Genomic DNA, 14,604 nt, shown 5'->3' on the forward strand with positions numbered 1-14,604 from the left:
TTAAAATTGTAGACCATTGAATGCACACACATGTGTGGCTGTGGAATTGGATAAGGACAAGTGGGGTTGGTGTTTTCCTCAATTATTTTTATTGATAATCCTCAGTTATCAACAAGAAATTTAACAGATAGTATTTATAAGGAATATAAGCTTCTTATTTATAGGTACTTTCAGAGCTATCAGAAAAACTACAAACAATAACTTGACTTCATTCTTCATTTTTAAAAAATTTTGTTTTAGACACATTTTATTACATTGACTAATATTTTAAAACAAATCTTTAAAAAAAAGAAAACAAAACAAATGGCCAGTTTTTTAGATACCCTATAAGTTAATAGCAGTCTTTCCGTTGATGCATTTTGTATTGTAAAAGGTTGATACGGTGCTCTTCCAATATAAGCCCGTCCCAGGTAGTTTGGCATCAGATTATTCATTAACCAATAAAAAATACAGAGCAAATATCTGCAAAGTCAACCAAAAGAGCCACAAACAGCCTGAACATATTCAAAGTCTTCAGCAAATAGGGGTTATAGAAAAATGTGTGTGAATTACTGAAGAAAATAATGTAGCTATAAAGGAATGTGGATATATGTATGAAATCAGTGATCACTAGTAACCTGGGACGTAGCAAACAGTCTGAACACCTTTGTTTCTGGACATTCTACGGCCATACTGCCCAGGAGGCAGAGTAGGGGAGTTGCTGGTTTGATATTACCCCAGAAACTGAAGTGGACCTAATTACCCGTGTCTTTGAAGTGTGACCAGGTAATTCACAGCACTGTGACAAGCTACCAGGCCCTACTAATACACATGCGTATTATATTGCCTCTTTCAGGTTTGAGAAAATAGTAGTAATTGCAATGCAAAATGTGGAGTGACTTAATATCTGTGTATGCAAGGTTGTGATGGAGCATTTACAGGGAGGGAAGTCCCTAAAATTCACTGCAAGGCCTGTGCACCCTTTCTGTGCCCAGTGTCCTTTTTATGTCATCTCATTTAATAGCCTTCCAAACGGATGGGGAAGGTATGTGTTTCAACAGGAGCAATGAAAGAATCCTCAATGAAAAGGGTTCCTATAACTTTCCAGAAGACCAAAAGTTGGCAAATTAAAAACCTAAGATTAGAATCAGGTCTGTCCAATTCCAAAAGTGACTTGTTCCAAAAGTCCACGAGCCATGATCCAACCACACTGAAGGTACTCAGGCCCTTAGCATCACTGAGCAAAATTTAGGAGATGGTCACTGGTCTCTATACGTAAGCTCCCTTATCTTCCAGAAATGAACAGAGTGCTGGTTCTGCACAGTATGCAAGAGGGATGCACAGATTTTTGGCTGTCACAATTGCAAGTACTTAAATATATTCAAATCCAGAAAGAAATCTGACTCTAACTGTGGAAGTGGATCAGGGATCTGAATAATGAAGGATATAAAGATATAAAAATTTTTAAACATAATGCAGCTTCATACACAAAATGATCTGTAAGAAATATATAATTCCATTTTAGCTCACATAAATACTGTGACTCATAAGTAGATTTTAAAGTGATAAGAAAATACTAGAATATACATATATGTGTGTGTGGAGAGAGAGAGACATTTGACATAAATGCCAGCCATCATCATTCTAAGCCTTCTCCATGCAGTTATCTCATCTGATCATTGTAACATTTGTACAAGGTAAGTACACAATTTCTGTCAATTTTACAGAAGAGAAACCTGAGCAAGAGAACTTAGGTAGCTTTCTCAAGGTCACACAAATCATAAATGCATTTGAACCTATGCAGACTTAGTGCATGTGTATAATTAACATTAATGATTTGGGTATTGGTTTCGTGTAAAAATGAGGTCATCCCAAGGAACAGCAGGGAGGGCTACATGAGCTAACCCCCACCTTCCACGTGTCCCACTCAGTATGCCACAGGAGATATTTTTCTTGTTTGAGGACAAAAATATTTTGCTAATTTCTTATTCTTTGTTTATGGATGAGTCACCATTCGATTTTCTTTCCTGAACTAACAAGTCAGTCTACTTTGATCTTGACCTAAATCGCAAGAGACAATTTATTTGGATTGCATGAGCCTACTTTGTCAGTTGTTCTCAGTTTCATTCCTGTTAGTCATGGGAGCTTGGTCAGTGTGTTTTGTGAGTGATGTTTCAAGGATTTTGGTTTTCTACTACTGATCTGGATTAACTACCACCTTTGCCATGATGGTTCCAGAGCTATGTGACAGCAGCCATGACAGCTGGATACGTGGGGCAAGTAAGTTTCACTGAGTGAGTGACAATAAGGGGAAAAAATTTAAAAAGAAAATACAAGGCAAACTAAAAATGCTGACTTCTTTACTTAAGGAGGAAAATTACTAAAGTAAGTGAGGTGGGGGTGGGGAAGCCCTTCTGTGAAGTAATGGAAAAATTTAGAAAAATATGTAGACCTTTAAATCTGCAAGAAAGGGCATAAGCTTGTGTGTATGAAGATTCTTGGGGTGAATTTCTATGGCATGTGTATCATATCCCAATAAAAATGTTTTTTAAATGTACTTTTGCAGGAAAGAAAGATAGTGTTTAGTACAATTTTGCTCCATCTTGTAATCAAGATTGCTTTTTGTGATTCAACTGGCACAGACTGAGGATGGGTAGAGATAAGCTAATGTCTGGCTAACATGAATGAAGAGGCTTCTGAAGGGCTGATCTCAAAGTCTGGTTGACTTTGAGAATCCCGGCATCTAGCATTTTCTGTTGTTTCCCCAATATCATCTTGATTTTATGGGAAAAAAATAATGGAAGTTGTGGAAGTCTGGAAGGTGGCTTAAGGATACATAATGAGACTGAAAAGAGCTTTTAAAGAAATATAAGGGTGGACTGAGCCTAACAGAGATGTTGATTTTTAGTGCATGAAATACAAGCAGACAAACTAACTTTGGCTCCGGGACATGGAATCATCAGGCCAGATAAAAGAAAGCGAAAGCAGAAATTAAAAATTTTCTGTACGGGGAGGGGATAGCTCAGTGGTAGAGTGTGTGCCTAGCATGCACGAAGTCCTGGGTTCAATCCCCAGTACCTCCATTAAAAAAAGGAAATAAACCTAATTACCCCTCCCCCACAAAATTCCTATAACTGTATCTTCTTTCCTGCGTCTTTACACTGCTGTGTCTCCAAACTGCAGGCTCTGAGTCTTACCTCTCACTTACTATTCATGCACAAACACACACGCTCACACCCATGAACACGTGCATGTGCACGCACTCACATAGAGAAGCCTGAGTTCTCTGAAAGGGTTTCTGGCGGTTCCTCACATTACATTCGCAAATCTATATGCTGTTTTCCTGCTTATGTACTTTCCCCAGGTTTTTTTTTTAGAGAGTAAAAGCAGAAATCTATGCTGAACTGCTATTTTCTCAAGTCACTAAGGAACTTCTTCAAGGATCAATTATTAATGGAATGACTCATTTCTCATCTGAGGAAGTCTCCCTGATATCACTGAAAAATAACAAAGTGATAAATTTGTGTGTTAAAACTGTTAAGAGATATGAAGTATAAAGAAGGAGTCTCAGAAACAATGAAGAGGAAGGGGTTGGAGTACCCTTAGCAGTAATAGAAGAAAAAAGATCAGTATTTAAGAAAATACGACTCCCAAATTTGAAAAAGCATACACATTGCTGAGCAAGAAAAATTTAAAAGATTTCATAATTCGATCATTTATACTAAACGTCAAAACATCAAGAATAAAGAGAAAATTCTGGAAGCCTTCAAAGGGCAGGAAAACAAAACGAACTTTAAGAGAATGAAAATCTTTCTCTCGACGGTGTCTTATCTGCAGTAACTGCATGTAAAGACAACAGTGCAATATCAGGTTTATAAAGGAGACAGTGTTTTAAATTCAAGTTGTTAATTGCCTATTATTCAGATGTTAGAGAAAATTTTTCAGATGTAGTGATTTAATCACTACTCACAGAATTGTACAAATAAATTCAAACCAGAATGCAAGTGGGACATAAGAACTGGTAGAGAGCAGTCCTAGCAAACTAAAACATGATGCGTTTACAAACTTACATAAAAGGAAGTAAACAGATTTTTAAAAAATCTCTCTCTCTTTCTTTCTCTCTCTCTATATGTATATAGTTCCAAAATATAATGAGGAAAAAGAAATCATTAAAATAAATATTACAGAAGTGGAAATAGTAAAGCAGAGTAAATCTCCCTTTCTTTCAATGAACAATTCTTGTACATCTTGCTCTGAAAAATAGCATAAAAAGAGAAATCTGCCCAGTTCTTTTTAATAAGCTAGTGTAAGTTTGATTTTTTAAATTTTTTTTTTAATTTTTGAGGCGGGGTAATGGTTTATTTAATATATTTAGTAATTTGTTTATTTAAGATATTTATTTATTTTAATAGAGGTACTAGGGATTGAACTCAGGACCTCACTCATGCTAAACATGCATTCCACCACTGAGCTATACCCTCCCCCCTCTGTAAATTTGATTTCAAAACAAGCTAAGAACAAGACAGGAATAGACAACTTCTCTTATGAAATTGGAAGTAGAAATTCCAATAAAATATCAGTTAATTAAATATAACAATATAGTTAAAAATTCGCATTTAAGTGGATTTATCCTGGATATGCTTTGATATAACAAAATCAGTTAGGGTAGGCTACCTGATTAACAAACTTAAAAAATAAAACCCCTTGATTTTTCAATAAATACATACACAGAGCACTGATAACATTCACTGTCTATGTAAGATAAATCCTCTTAGGAAACTAGGACTTAGAGAGTACCTCTTTAATTACTAATATTAATTTTTAATTGAGATATAATTGGAGTACAGTATTATATAAGTTATAGGTGTACAATATAGAGAGTCACAATTTCTAAAGATTATAATCCATCTATAGTTATCGTAAAATGTTGGCTATATTCCCTGTGCTGAACAATATACCCTTAGACCTTATTTCATGTATATTAATTTGTATGTCTTGATCCCCTATATTGCTCCCTCTCCCCTCTCCCCGCTGGTAAACCACTAGTTTGTTCTCTACATTTCTCAGTCTGCTTTTTTTGTGGTAGTTTCCAGAAGACTCTGAGGTTACTGCAACCACTAGTAGGTGAAGCCAGGTCCAGGGGTTAGTGCCGGCCTATCGGCAGGCAGAGCCAGGTTCTGGGCTCTGGTTTCAGGGCCCAGGTATCCCGGAGCTGGTGTTAGATTTCTGGGGCAGGTAGGGGGTTGGGAGTTGCCAGTTCCTGTTACAATTGTGTACATGGTCCAGCGTGTCTTGAAACTTGTCCTGGCCTCCTAGTGGGCAGGGCTGGGGCCCAGCTGGTCCCAAGGCAAAGCCGGGCCTGCTGTGGGCAGGTGGGGTCAGCAGGCTATGGCATTGTGGTTTTCTTGCCTCTGGTGTCTGCCCACTGGTGGATGAGGCTGGTCCAGAGTCTGGAGTGGGCTCCCTGGAGGGCAAAGTCAGGGCCCTGAGAATTCTGGAACGGGCGTCTGCCCACTGGCGGCTGTGATGGGTCTGGGCCCTTTGGTGGGTGGGACCAGCCATCTCCTGTGGCTGCTTTGGGCTCAGGAGACTTGAGGCAACCTGTCTGCCAGTGGGTGGGGCTATGTCCCTACCCAGTCGGGTGCTCGGCTTGAGGTGTTCTAGCGCAGGCGTCCTGCGGGCAGGCCTTGACGCTGATGCACTGGAGGGCGGACCGCAGAACGGCACATTCCAGCTCCGCCAGCATGGAAGAGCCTGTCCAAAATGTCTACCTCCAAAGTCCGCGTAAGCAGGATGAGCCACAGCTGCCCCGCGTCTCTCCAGGACACACTCCACGACCACCAGGTAAGTCTGGCCCAGGCTCTGACCAAATGACTGCTTTCGCCCTGGGTCCTGAAGTGGGTAAGATTTTGTGTGTGCCCTTTAAGAGTGAAGTCTCTATTTCCCCAAGTCCTTTGAGAATCCCCAAATTAGGCCCCGGTGGCCTTCAAAGCCGAGTGTTCTGTGGGCTTGTCTTCCTGGCCCAGGACCCCCGGGCTGGGGAGCCGGATGGAGGGCTCAAAACCCTCACGCTGCAGTACAATTATTCTCCAGGTTGTGGGTCGCCCCTCCCAGAGTATGGGACTTGGCTATACTGCGGGTCCAGCCCTCCCTCCTACTTGTCTCTTTGCGGTTCCTTCTGCATGTCTTTAGCTGTAGAAGATCTTTTCCAGTAGCTTCTGATCTTTTTCACTGATGGTTGTTCTGCAAATAGTCGTGGTTTCAGTGTGCTTGTGAGAGGAGGTGAGCTCACGGTCTTTCTACTCCCGTCATCCTGGCCGATCTCCCTGTTGTATGTTAAATTTATACAGCATTTTTTATGATGCTTAATAATGAAATTTTATAGATTCCTCTTAAAATCAAAAACAAGCAAAAGACGCTCACTCACTGGTACTCTTGAACGCAGCAGAGCCCTAGCTTTTAAACAGTGATACAAGGAAACCAAAGGAAATAAAATCGATTCTGTTCGTATTTCTTTTTATATAATCAAATTGTCTGAAAACACTGCAGACAGATCTCTTCCATTAGAATCCCTTCCCTTTTATTGTGATCATGAAACTGAAGGAAATTAGAATATGTCACCTCAAAATATGCCTTTTTGACATAGGAATTATATTGAGTTGAAGGCACTCAGGGAACAGTGAACAGCAGGAAAAACTCTCCCTGCCACTTCCGCCCAAAAAGACAGGATACAAATTCTCCCTTTTACTTCTGTTGGTTTCCGCCCACGGAGTTGCCTTCCCACAGCTGACGGCCCTTGGAAGCCTAAAACTGCTTCCTTTGTCCGGTCCTGTTCTTTGTAGGAGATGCCACACTAGCTGGAATTCTAACTACCTACCACTTTGAATTCCTCTTTGTGGAGGTTTCTTCCGCGCGGTGTGACCACAGGCACTAGGAAACTGTTACTAATCTGTTCGTTCAAGAGCCCCAGCTGAAAACCCAGGTTGGGTAGAGTTAAAATTTTGCCTCCCCTCCCCCTACAAAACCAAAAAACTTCCTGGTTTTCCATTCACTGGGTCTGCTCTACACCTCTGAACAGAGGCAGAGTACAAATGATATCTTTTGATTTTTTTCTTTCTTTCTTTAAGTCCTTTTTTTTTCTGACATAAAATGTGTGTGTGTGAACCGTCCTCCCAGACTGTTTCTTCATCTGCTAATAATGTGTCAGACAGGGGTATCTTAATCATGGATGGAATTATTACTGTTCCTAATGCCCTAACATCTCCATGAGTGCTGACAGCCTCTCCTTTCTAGTTCATTCTGCTCAGCGCAAATTAATGCTTTTATCTTGACATTTCCTAGCTCAAACACATTAAAATTCTCTCTGATGATATAGAAAACAATTGATCTGATATTTAAATTCTTCTGTCATAAAACCTCACGGCTTTCTTCTCATTTTATCTTTGATGTATTGGTTTATACATCTGTTACAGCCACTTGTCTCCTCATAGCCCTTTGTACCTCCTTGATTTCAACCCCCCGTTAACGTTATTTCTGCCTTTTGAGATAACCTTCCTTTTCTTCCCTCCTTCCACCAAGTCTAAGTGACCTCCCTACCCCTCCACTGCACATCTGAACGGCCGTAGCAATCAATGGCACGTACCTTCTTTGGATTTTGTAATATCCTTTATTACTTTAAGCTACAGAAGCTTTTAATGAGTTTCTTGATTGATTATTATAGGAGAGGAATAAATGAGTAAGTTTCCGGTTGGGGTTTCTCTGGAAATTTGACCGTAAGTATTTATTTATTTTGCAGTTTGCAAGTTGATATGCTGTGTGTGTGTGTGCTCTGAGTATTACAGTGGTCATTCTTCTAACAGGTGAGCGGCTTAACTTACAAACTTTTTCCGGTTCTTCATGGCCAGCAGATCTAAATATCTGTATCTCAGTCTCAATTCTGAATGCCTCAGTTCTGAGGTAATAAAGGGGTTTGTAGAGACTTGTCCTTGTATCCTACCAGTTTGGCAGCTTTCACTATACTCTGCTTCTATTAAAAATACTCTCGGAATTCAGTCATGACTTTATAGGATGTCTTGATCTTCGACTAAAATAGTCGTAAATTCTCAGATGACGAGCGGATAGCAAGAGCAATAGCTATTTTTTAAAATTTGAGAGTATTTTGTGTGAGTTAAAGCGCTCATGTTAAAGAACGCTATGCTTTATTATTTGTGTTTAATTCTCACAAGATATGAAACAGATATAGTTACAAAATCCATTTACAGTCAAAGAAATAGAGGCCAGAGTGAATCAGTTGCCTCACAAAAAAGAAATTCCAGAGCCAGACCTGAGACTTGTCTGCTAAGTTTCTGTTTCTCTAATTCCTGATATTTTAACCACTGTGCAACACTGCTTCTATAATTGCAATATTTTTTAAGTTTCTTTTGGATCAAGAGTAAGTTATATTACTAAAAGTTGCTCTATGAAGGATTTGTTTTATCGCTATCACGTTATGTTAAAAGAAAAAAAGAGAACGAAGGCCACAAGTGATTGGTTGCAAGATTTCCTCTGTTGGAGTAGATTTGTAAAAATGAAGATGTTTTAATTCTCCTCCAGGCATTATGGGTTTACATTGTGAAAAGAATTTAAAGATAGACTTTCATTTCTGAGCCACGGCCTCATAGTTCTCAGAACTTGACTTTCCATCTGCCTTTTTTGCTTGATTTAGCTCTGAAGTTGGACTAACACTTAACACCCCGGATTCTTGTTTCCTTTGTCATTTGCAAGGGTTCTGAAATTCTTCCTGCTTGCAGCCTCTTCTGTCACTCTGGAGTTCTGGGAGCTCAATGCTGTGGATTATTTAGACATCTGGAAGTCAAATATTTATAGGAAGGGTTTCTCTAAGAAGTACTTACATTCATTCATTAGTTGATTAGCTGAAAAACAAATGTTGAAGCACAATGTATTTCATTACCTGTTCGTGGTTGCCTGGATCCATTTCCGAACATTACAGACAAGAAAAAGTGACGAGAGGCAGCTTTGGAGTTGGCCCTGCATATAAACATTGACTTGGTTCCTTGCTTGTTCTAATTCTTGCCTTTAAACATTTGGAAAGAAGGGACTTTATTCTGATTACTTAGCACCGAGCTAAAACCCTGAAACAGTAAATTCTCCAAGTAATATACATAGAAATAAATTCATCATTATTGCAGCTTCTTTGATACTAAATATCGGTGAAGTAGAATGAATGTTTCACTGACTTGTATGTCAGTGACTTGTCATTTATGGTAAATTTCACTTTCCCAGCTTGGCTGTCCTCTCCTATCTTTGATCTTTTCAGTTCTTTGAGGTAAAAGTAAGCATTTATTTCTTACCCTGGTCCTCAAGAACTAATTTATATTCATGTTTCCAGATGTCTTCCTTGAATTCTAAATCTTACGCATTGGTTTTGGTAAGATGTCAATATAGATCACGAGAGGTTAGCAGTTCCATTTCTCAAAATAGAAGCCAGGAAAATAGAACAAAGTATAGACTGCTTGACCTCTAAATGGTCTTCCTTATGGACAGAGTAATTGAATTCATTCATCATTCCATGAGGGAAGCTAATTTTACAGGCCCCAAATCAGGAAAGTAAAAAACTAAAATTGATCCACTAGGATCAGTAGAGAAATACTTTTTAACTGATTTTTCTTATTCAAGAACTGTTTTCAGTATTATTTACAAAATTTTCCAAATATCCCCAAGCTATGGAATGTCCAGAGAAATGGATTGGTGCAAGAGACAAGTGTTTCTATTTTTCGGATGACACCAGAAACTGGACAGCTAGTAGAAGATTTTGCAGTTCACAAAGATCAGAACTTGCTCAGATTGATACACCAGAGGATATGGTAGGAAAAGGGGAATGTTTTCAATCATTTCAGAACTTAAGTTTGTACAAAGAGAGAATAGAAATGATAGAAGCTAATACTCTTACAATAATGTTGGAGAGAAAAACAAAATATCCTTTACCCTTCTAGGATCTTCTGGCTGGTCTAAGGATTAAATTGACATGAGGCAGATTAACAGGAGAAAATCAAATTGAATTACATACATATGGGGGCTCCATGGGAAAATGAGACCCCAGGATGAGTTAGACAAAGGAGGCTTATATGTCACCTGAAGGAAAAGGAAGAGGGTAGGGGGTTTGGGATTTCAAAGAGGAAGAAAGCAATTCACATGGAGATGGAAAGACAAATGTTTGCTATGCCAGACAGAGATGAGGGGACACGGAGAGGACTTTGGTGTCCAGGTTCAGCTGAGTTCCTCCACCGCACAGAGCTTTGTTCCCTGCAGATGTCCCTGGTGGCAGTGCTCTTCCTGGCCCTGGCCCTTTGTCTAAATGCTTTTAGGCAGTTAAGCAGGAAGTAAAAACAAAGACTTCTCCGCTCCTCTCTTTCCTAAATATAATCAGCCTAAAATAATCCTCATGCCAAAGAGACACATTTTGAGGTGACACACATTTTGCTCCCTTTCAGTAACATACGCCACACAGTGTTTTAGGCACTGTAACTATGAAAACTCCGGTAATCTTCAACCAATGTCTATGAAGTCGACATTTAAATGTCCTTGTTTTAAAGATAAGGAAAGTGAAACAGAGATGGATGCCATCCAGGTGTTGTCACACGGCCATAAATTGTTGAAGTGAGATTTGAACCCTGGCAAATTAGCTAGTGATGTTATGTCCTTAGTCACAATGCGTATGGTTTATATAGCTAAATGTCTTTGTTCAATGTTCTTAACAACTCTTAAGTTGTTAAATACTTTTTAGTAACTTCCCATTTGCATTCTGTCAAGAATAGCCTGGAAAAAATGAAACAAAACAAAAAAAGATTTGGCTCTTGGAATTTAGAGAGGAGGATTGGAAGGAAGTATGCGCGATTTGAAGAAAGTGAGGCAGTCAATGGAAGACGTAAACAGGGCAAAGAAAGAGGGACATGGACTCCAGGGGCACAGGGTGACGGAGAGCTTTGTTTGTATGTAAAGAAAAGCTGACTAATAGGTTTGTGGTCCAATAGCAAGGAGCTGGTAGAGGAATGACTGTGGAATGATGGTGCTCAATGTATTTTATTACAATAACTCATGTTCACCCAGAAGTTAGATTTCTGATTATATGAGAAAATATGCAATGGCAGTAACATTCTATGTTTCCTTCCAGTTTTATTGCAATATAATTGTGTAAGTTTAAGGTGTATGGGATAATGATTTCACTTACATGTATCATGAAATGATTGTCACAGTAAGTTTAGTGAACATCCATCCTCTCCTATAGACACAAAATTACAGAAATAGCCATCTTTTTCCTTGCGATGAGAACTCTTAGCATTTACTCTCTTAACAACTTTCATACACAACACACTTATCACATTGTACATTACATCCCTAGTATTTATTGATCTTGTAACTGGAAGTTTGACTACCTTCGTCCAGTTACTCCTCCCCCCATCCCCGCCTCTGGTAACCACACATCTGATCTCTTTTTCGATGAGTTCGTTCGTTCGTTCGTTCGTTTTTGAAGTATAATTGACCTGCAACATGTTAGTTCACGTTACACAACAGAGTGATTTGGTGTTTCTACACCTTTCAAAATGGTCACCAGGATAAGTCTAGTTAGATATGTCACCATCCAAAGACATTACGTGGTTACTGAGAATATTCCTCACTCTGTACGTTTCATACCTGTGGACTTTATTTTGCAGGTGGAAGTTTGTACCTCAATCTCAACTGTTTCTCTCCTCTCCCCATCCCTCACCCTTCTGGCAACCGCCTGTTTGTTCTCTGTATCTAAGACTCTGTTTGTGTTTTGTTATGTTTGATAACTTGTTTTGGTTATTAGATTCCACATGTAAGTGAAATCATTCAGCAATGACATTTGTATTCTGATATCTGCTCGGAGTAGTTTCTGACTGAGTTTTCTTATTATAACAGTATTTATACCATTAAGCCCCTCTCCCCCTGGAAGATTTTTGGGCGAGGAATTGTGCACAGAACAAGATATAAGCAGTAGTTCTCTGTCACCCTTAGAGAACTCATCAGCTCCTGATTTTGTCATCCAGATATAACATCCTGTCGCTTCAGAGTCTTTATCATTCACTCTGTGACTAAAGCATACTGATGCTTTATGCATTAGAATTTGAAGGAAAGGATGTCAAATATATTTTTCTCATCAGTTTCTCATTTGAGTGCTAGAAATTATCTTGAACAGTAATTCAAGACATTGTAGCTCAGAGAGTTCCAATGACCTGATGAAAGTCACTCTATTACTTAGAGATGTTTAAGAAGTTAAAAAGCAAAGTGAAAATCGTTCTGATAAAACTAACCTGAACATCACTGTCTGCTTTTTGTTGCTATGGCAGCATTAGGGCATACAGATTAAGGTCTAAATCATAAAAGATGGGATGGCTGGAGTGAAAAGCATGTTCAGCAGTGGGCTCTAAAATATTAAGTAATGGAGAATTCTCTGATTTTTGTGAAAGAAATTTTTGAAGATGTGCACAGGAACTTCTATGCACTGGATTGGACTGAGCAGAGCACTGGGAGAGTCTTGGAGATGGACAGATGGCGCTACATTCAATGCCTGGTGAGATTCAAATTTAGTAGGAGACGTTTTACTCTGGTGCTGGATAAAAAAATTTAAGTCATTTTGAGTGGTATTATTATAAATAAATTTTCCTATTTTCTATATGTCATTACCTCCCTCAGTTTCCACCCTGTGACACGGGTCCTCTCACACTGAAACATATCCTAGAACAACTCACCTTCCTTCTGTGTTGTTATATGACATACAGTGAAATTTTCCTTTTTTTTTTTTGTTTTGGTTTCTGTGTCTTGTTTTTATCACCACGCTCTTGCTAATAAACTCTCCTTTTGTTAATTCAAATACAACTATTCTGCAAATCCAAAGCCAAACCCTATGTATTATTTGCACCTTTTTTCTAACTAAATTTATGCAAATCTCTTTTTTCTTTTAAGAGTTAGAGGCCATATAGTTGTCTTTGACTTTACAGTTGCCCATTGTAAGCAATATTGTTTATTAATGTAATCATTTCTTGAGTGAATGTTGTTTCCTGTCTTATACACTTTTTTACTTGAAAACAAGAGCTGTATGAATTTTCTTTTGCATCCATGTCTTCTTTCCTTAATATTTCATTAAGTGCTAGATAAAAAATGACAATAAACTTAGAAATCTGTAAGACGGGACAAATTACACTTATTATAAAAAAAATAAAAAATTTGGTCATCAGCAGGACAAATTAACAAACTATTATAATTAGTCTATTTGGCTTCTATCTAGTATATTTCAAAAGTACCAGGTGAATATAAATGTTTCTTACTTTCAAAAAGGAACATCGGCTAAAAATACAGCAGGTAATATGCCAGGAAACAGCTTTAAAAAAATTCCATAGATCTTTATATTTAGAAACACTCTCTTAATAGAAATAGACATAGATAAATGTAGATATATAGACATATTTATATCTATGATTTATCCATGTCTATTTATATTTCTGCCTTTCTGCCTACTGTTCTAATAAAGTTGCAGATTATGCTAATAATTATAATAGTATTAAATACCTATGTTCTGTCTTATATTCCTTTAATGTAGCAGACATTTTGAGGGTAGAGTATGGTGATGGGCTCAGTGAAGTGATGAAGCTTTGTGTTTTGTATAAAATGTTTCAATTACTCAGTTCTTAATCTGATTTTTGATTACAGCTGTAGGTGTTTCCTAAACTGATTTCAATGGTTTCTTTTCAGGTTTGAAATTAGCGGGAATGGACTGTTTGCTTTCCTGAACACCGATGGAGTTTCTAGTTCCAGGGGACTTGTTGATATCAAGTGGATTTGTAGCAAACCAAGATTTTAATAAAGGAAAAAAACTGGAAAATGAATAGAGTATTTCAAACATGAAGGAGAGGGCTAGAGTATAAACTTTAATAAATATTGGTGATTTACAATGTTGCATTGGTTTCTGGTGGACATCAGAGTTTTGCACGTATTAAACAAAGGAACTAAAAATTGTTGAATGAATGAATGGTTATAGGTAGAACCTCATCAATTCAAGACATAACCGCAAATGACTATAACTCAATAAAAAAATTGTTAAAAGAAAGCTTGAAAAAAAAAAAGACACAACTGCTCACTATGAGCTCAGGTCAGGAAACTTCTGTTAAATAGGACCAAACAAAGTAGCAATGAACAATGAGATGGCCTTTACCACAAGGATGGTTATGATCAATTTAAAGGTATCAATATTGATGGGCCAGCCAAGACCTACAGCTTAAAATTCAGAGAAATATATGTGCTTTATATGGGTAAATATGACAAAATACTAACTCCAGTCACTTTGGTTTAAAGAAATGTTACAAAAGAATCACCTATGAAAAGTCATGTATTTCAACAATGTTTTAAAAATAAGGGAAAAACCACCAGGAGAAACTCTAAGTAATAGCCATAGATAAATGATCAGAATTATATATTAAAGTTACAAAGCTTAGATTGTAGACTATAAACTGGAATAATAACACTAAATGTGATTAAAACAATAGATTATTGGAAAAAAATTCAATTCCCCACGTGAGGACAAGGAGATAAGGCTTACGATGCCTCCTT

General features: G+C 38.0%; 1 protein-coding gene across 3 annotated transcripts; it reads left to right on the forward strand.

Annotated features, from left to right (window-relative positions):
* The first annotated feature begins 2,104 nt into the window (after positions 1-2,104).
* Positions 2,105-13,924, forward strand: CLEC2A (C-type lectin domain family 2 member A). 3 transcript variants are annotated; one of them, XR_012066860.1, is made up of 5 exons: positions 2,105-2,259; positions 5,635-5,823; positions 7,775-7,838; positions 12,468-12,571; positions 13,750-13,764. XR_012066860.1 is itself a non-coding variant. In XM_072954417.1 (4 exons), the coding sequence occupies exons 1-4, from the start codon at positions 2,205-2,207 to the stop codon at positions 13,856-13,858; spliced, it is 378 nt and encodes a 125-aa protein (XP_072810518.1). In that variant the 5' UTR covers positions 2,105-2,204; the 3' UTR covers positions 13,859-13,924. The 3 variants fall into 3 exon arrangements, 1 of the variants encoding a protein (XP_072810518.1); XR_012066861.1 differs by having other exon boundaries at positions 5,664-5,823; XM_072954417.1 differs by lacking the exon at positions 7,775-7,838 and having other exon boundaries at positions 5,714-5,823; positions 13,750-13,924.
* Positions 13,925-14,604: the final 680 nt, after the last annotated feature.

This window comes from Vicugna pacos, chromosome 34, assembly GCF_048564905.1.
Source record: "Vicugna pacos chromosome 34, VicPac4, whole genome shotgun sequence".
In the NCBI taxonomy this organism is placed as follows: Eukaryota; Metazoa; Chordata; class Mammalia; order Artiodactyla; family Camelidae; genus Vicugna; species Vicugna pacos.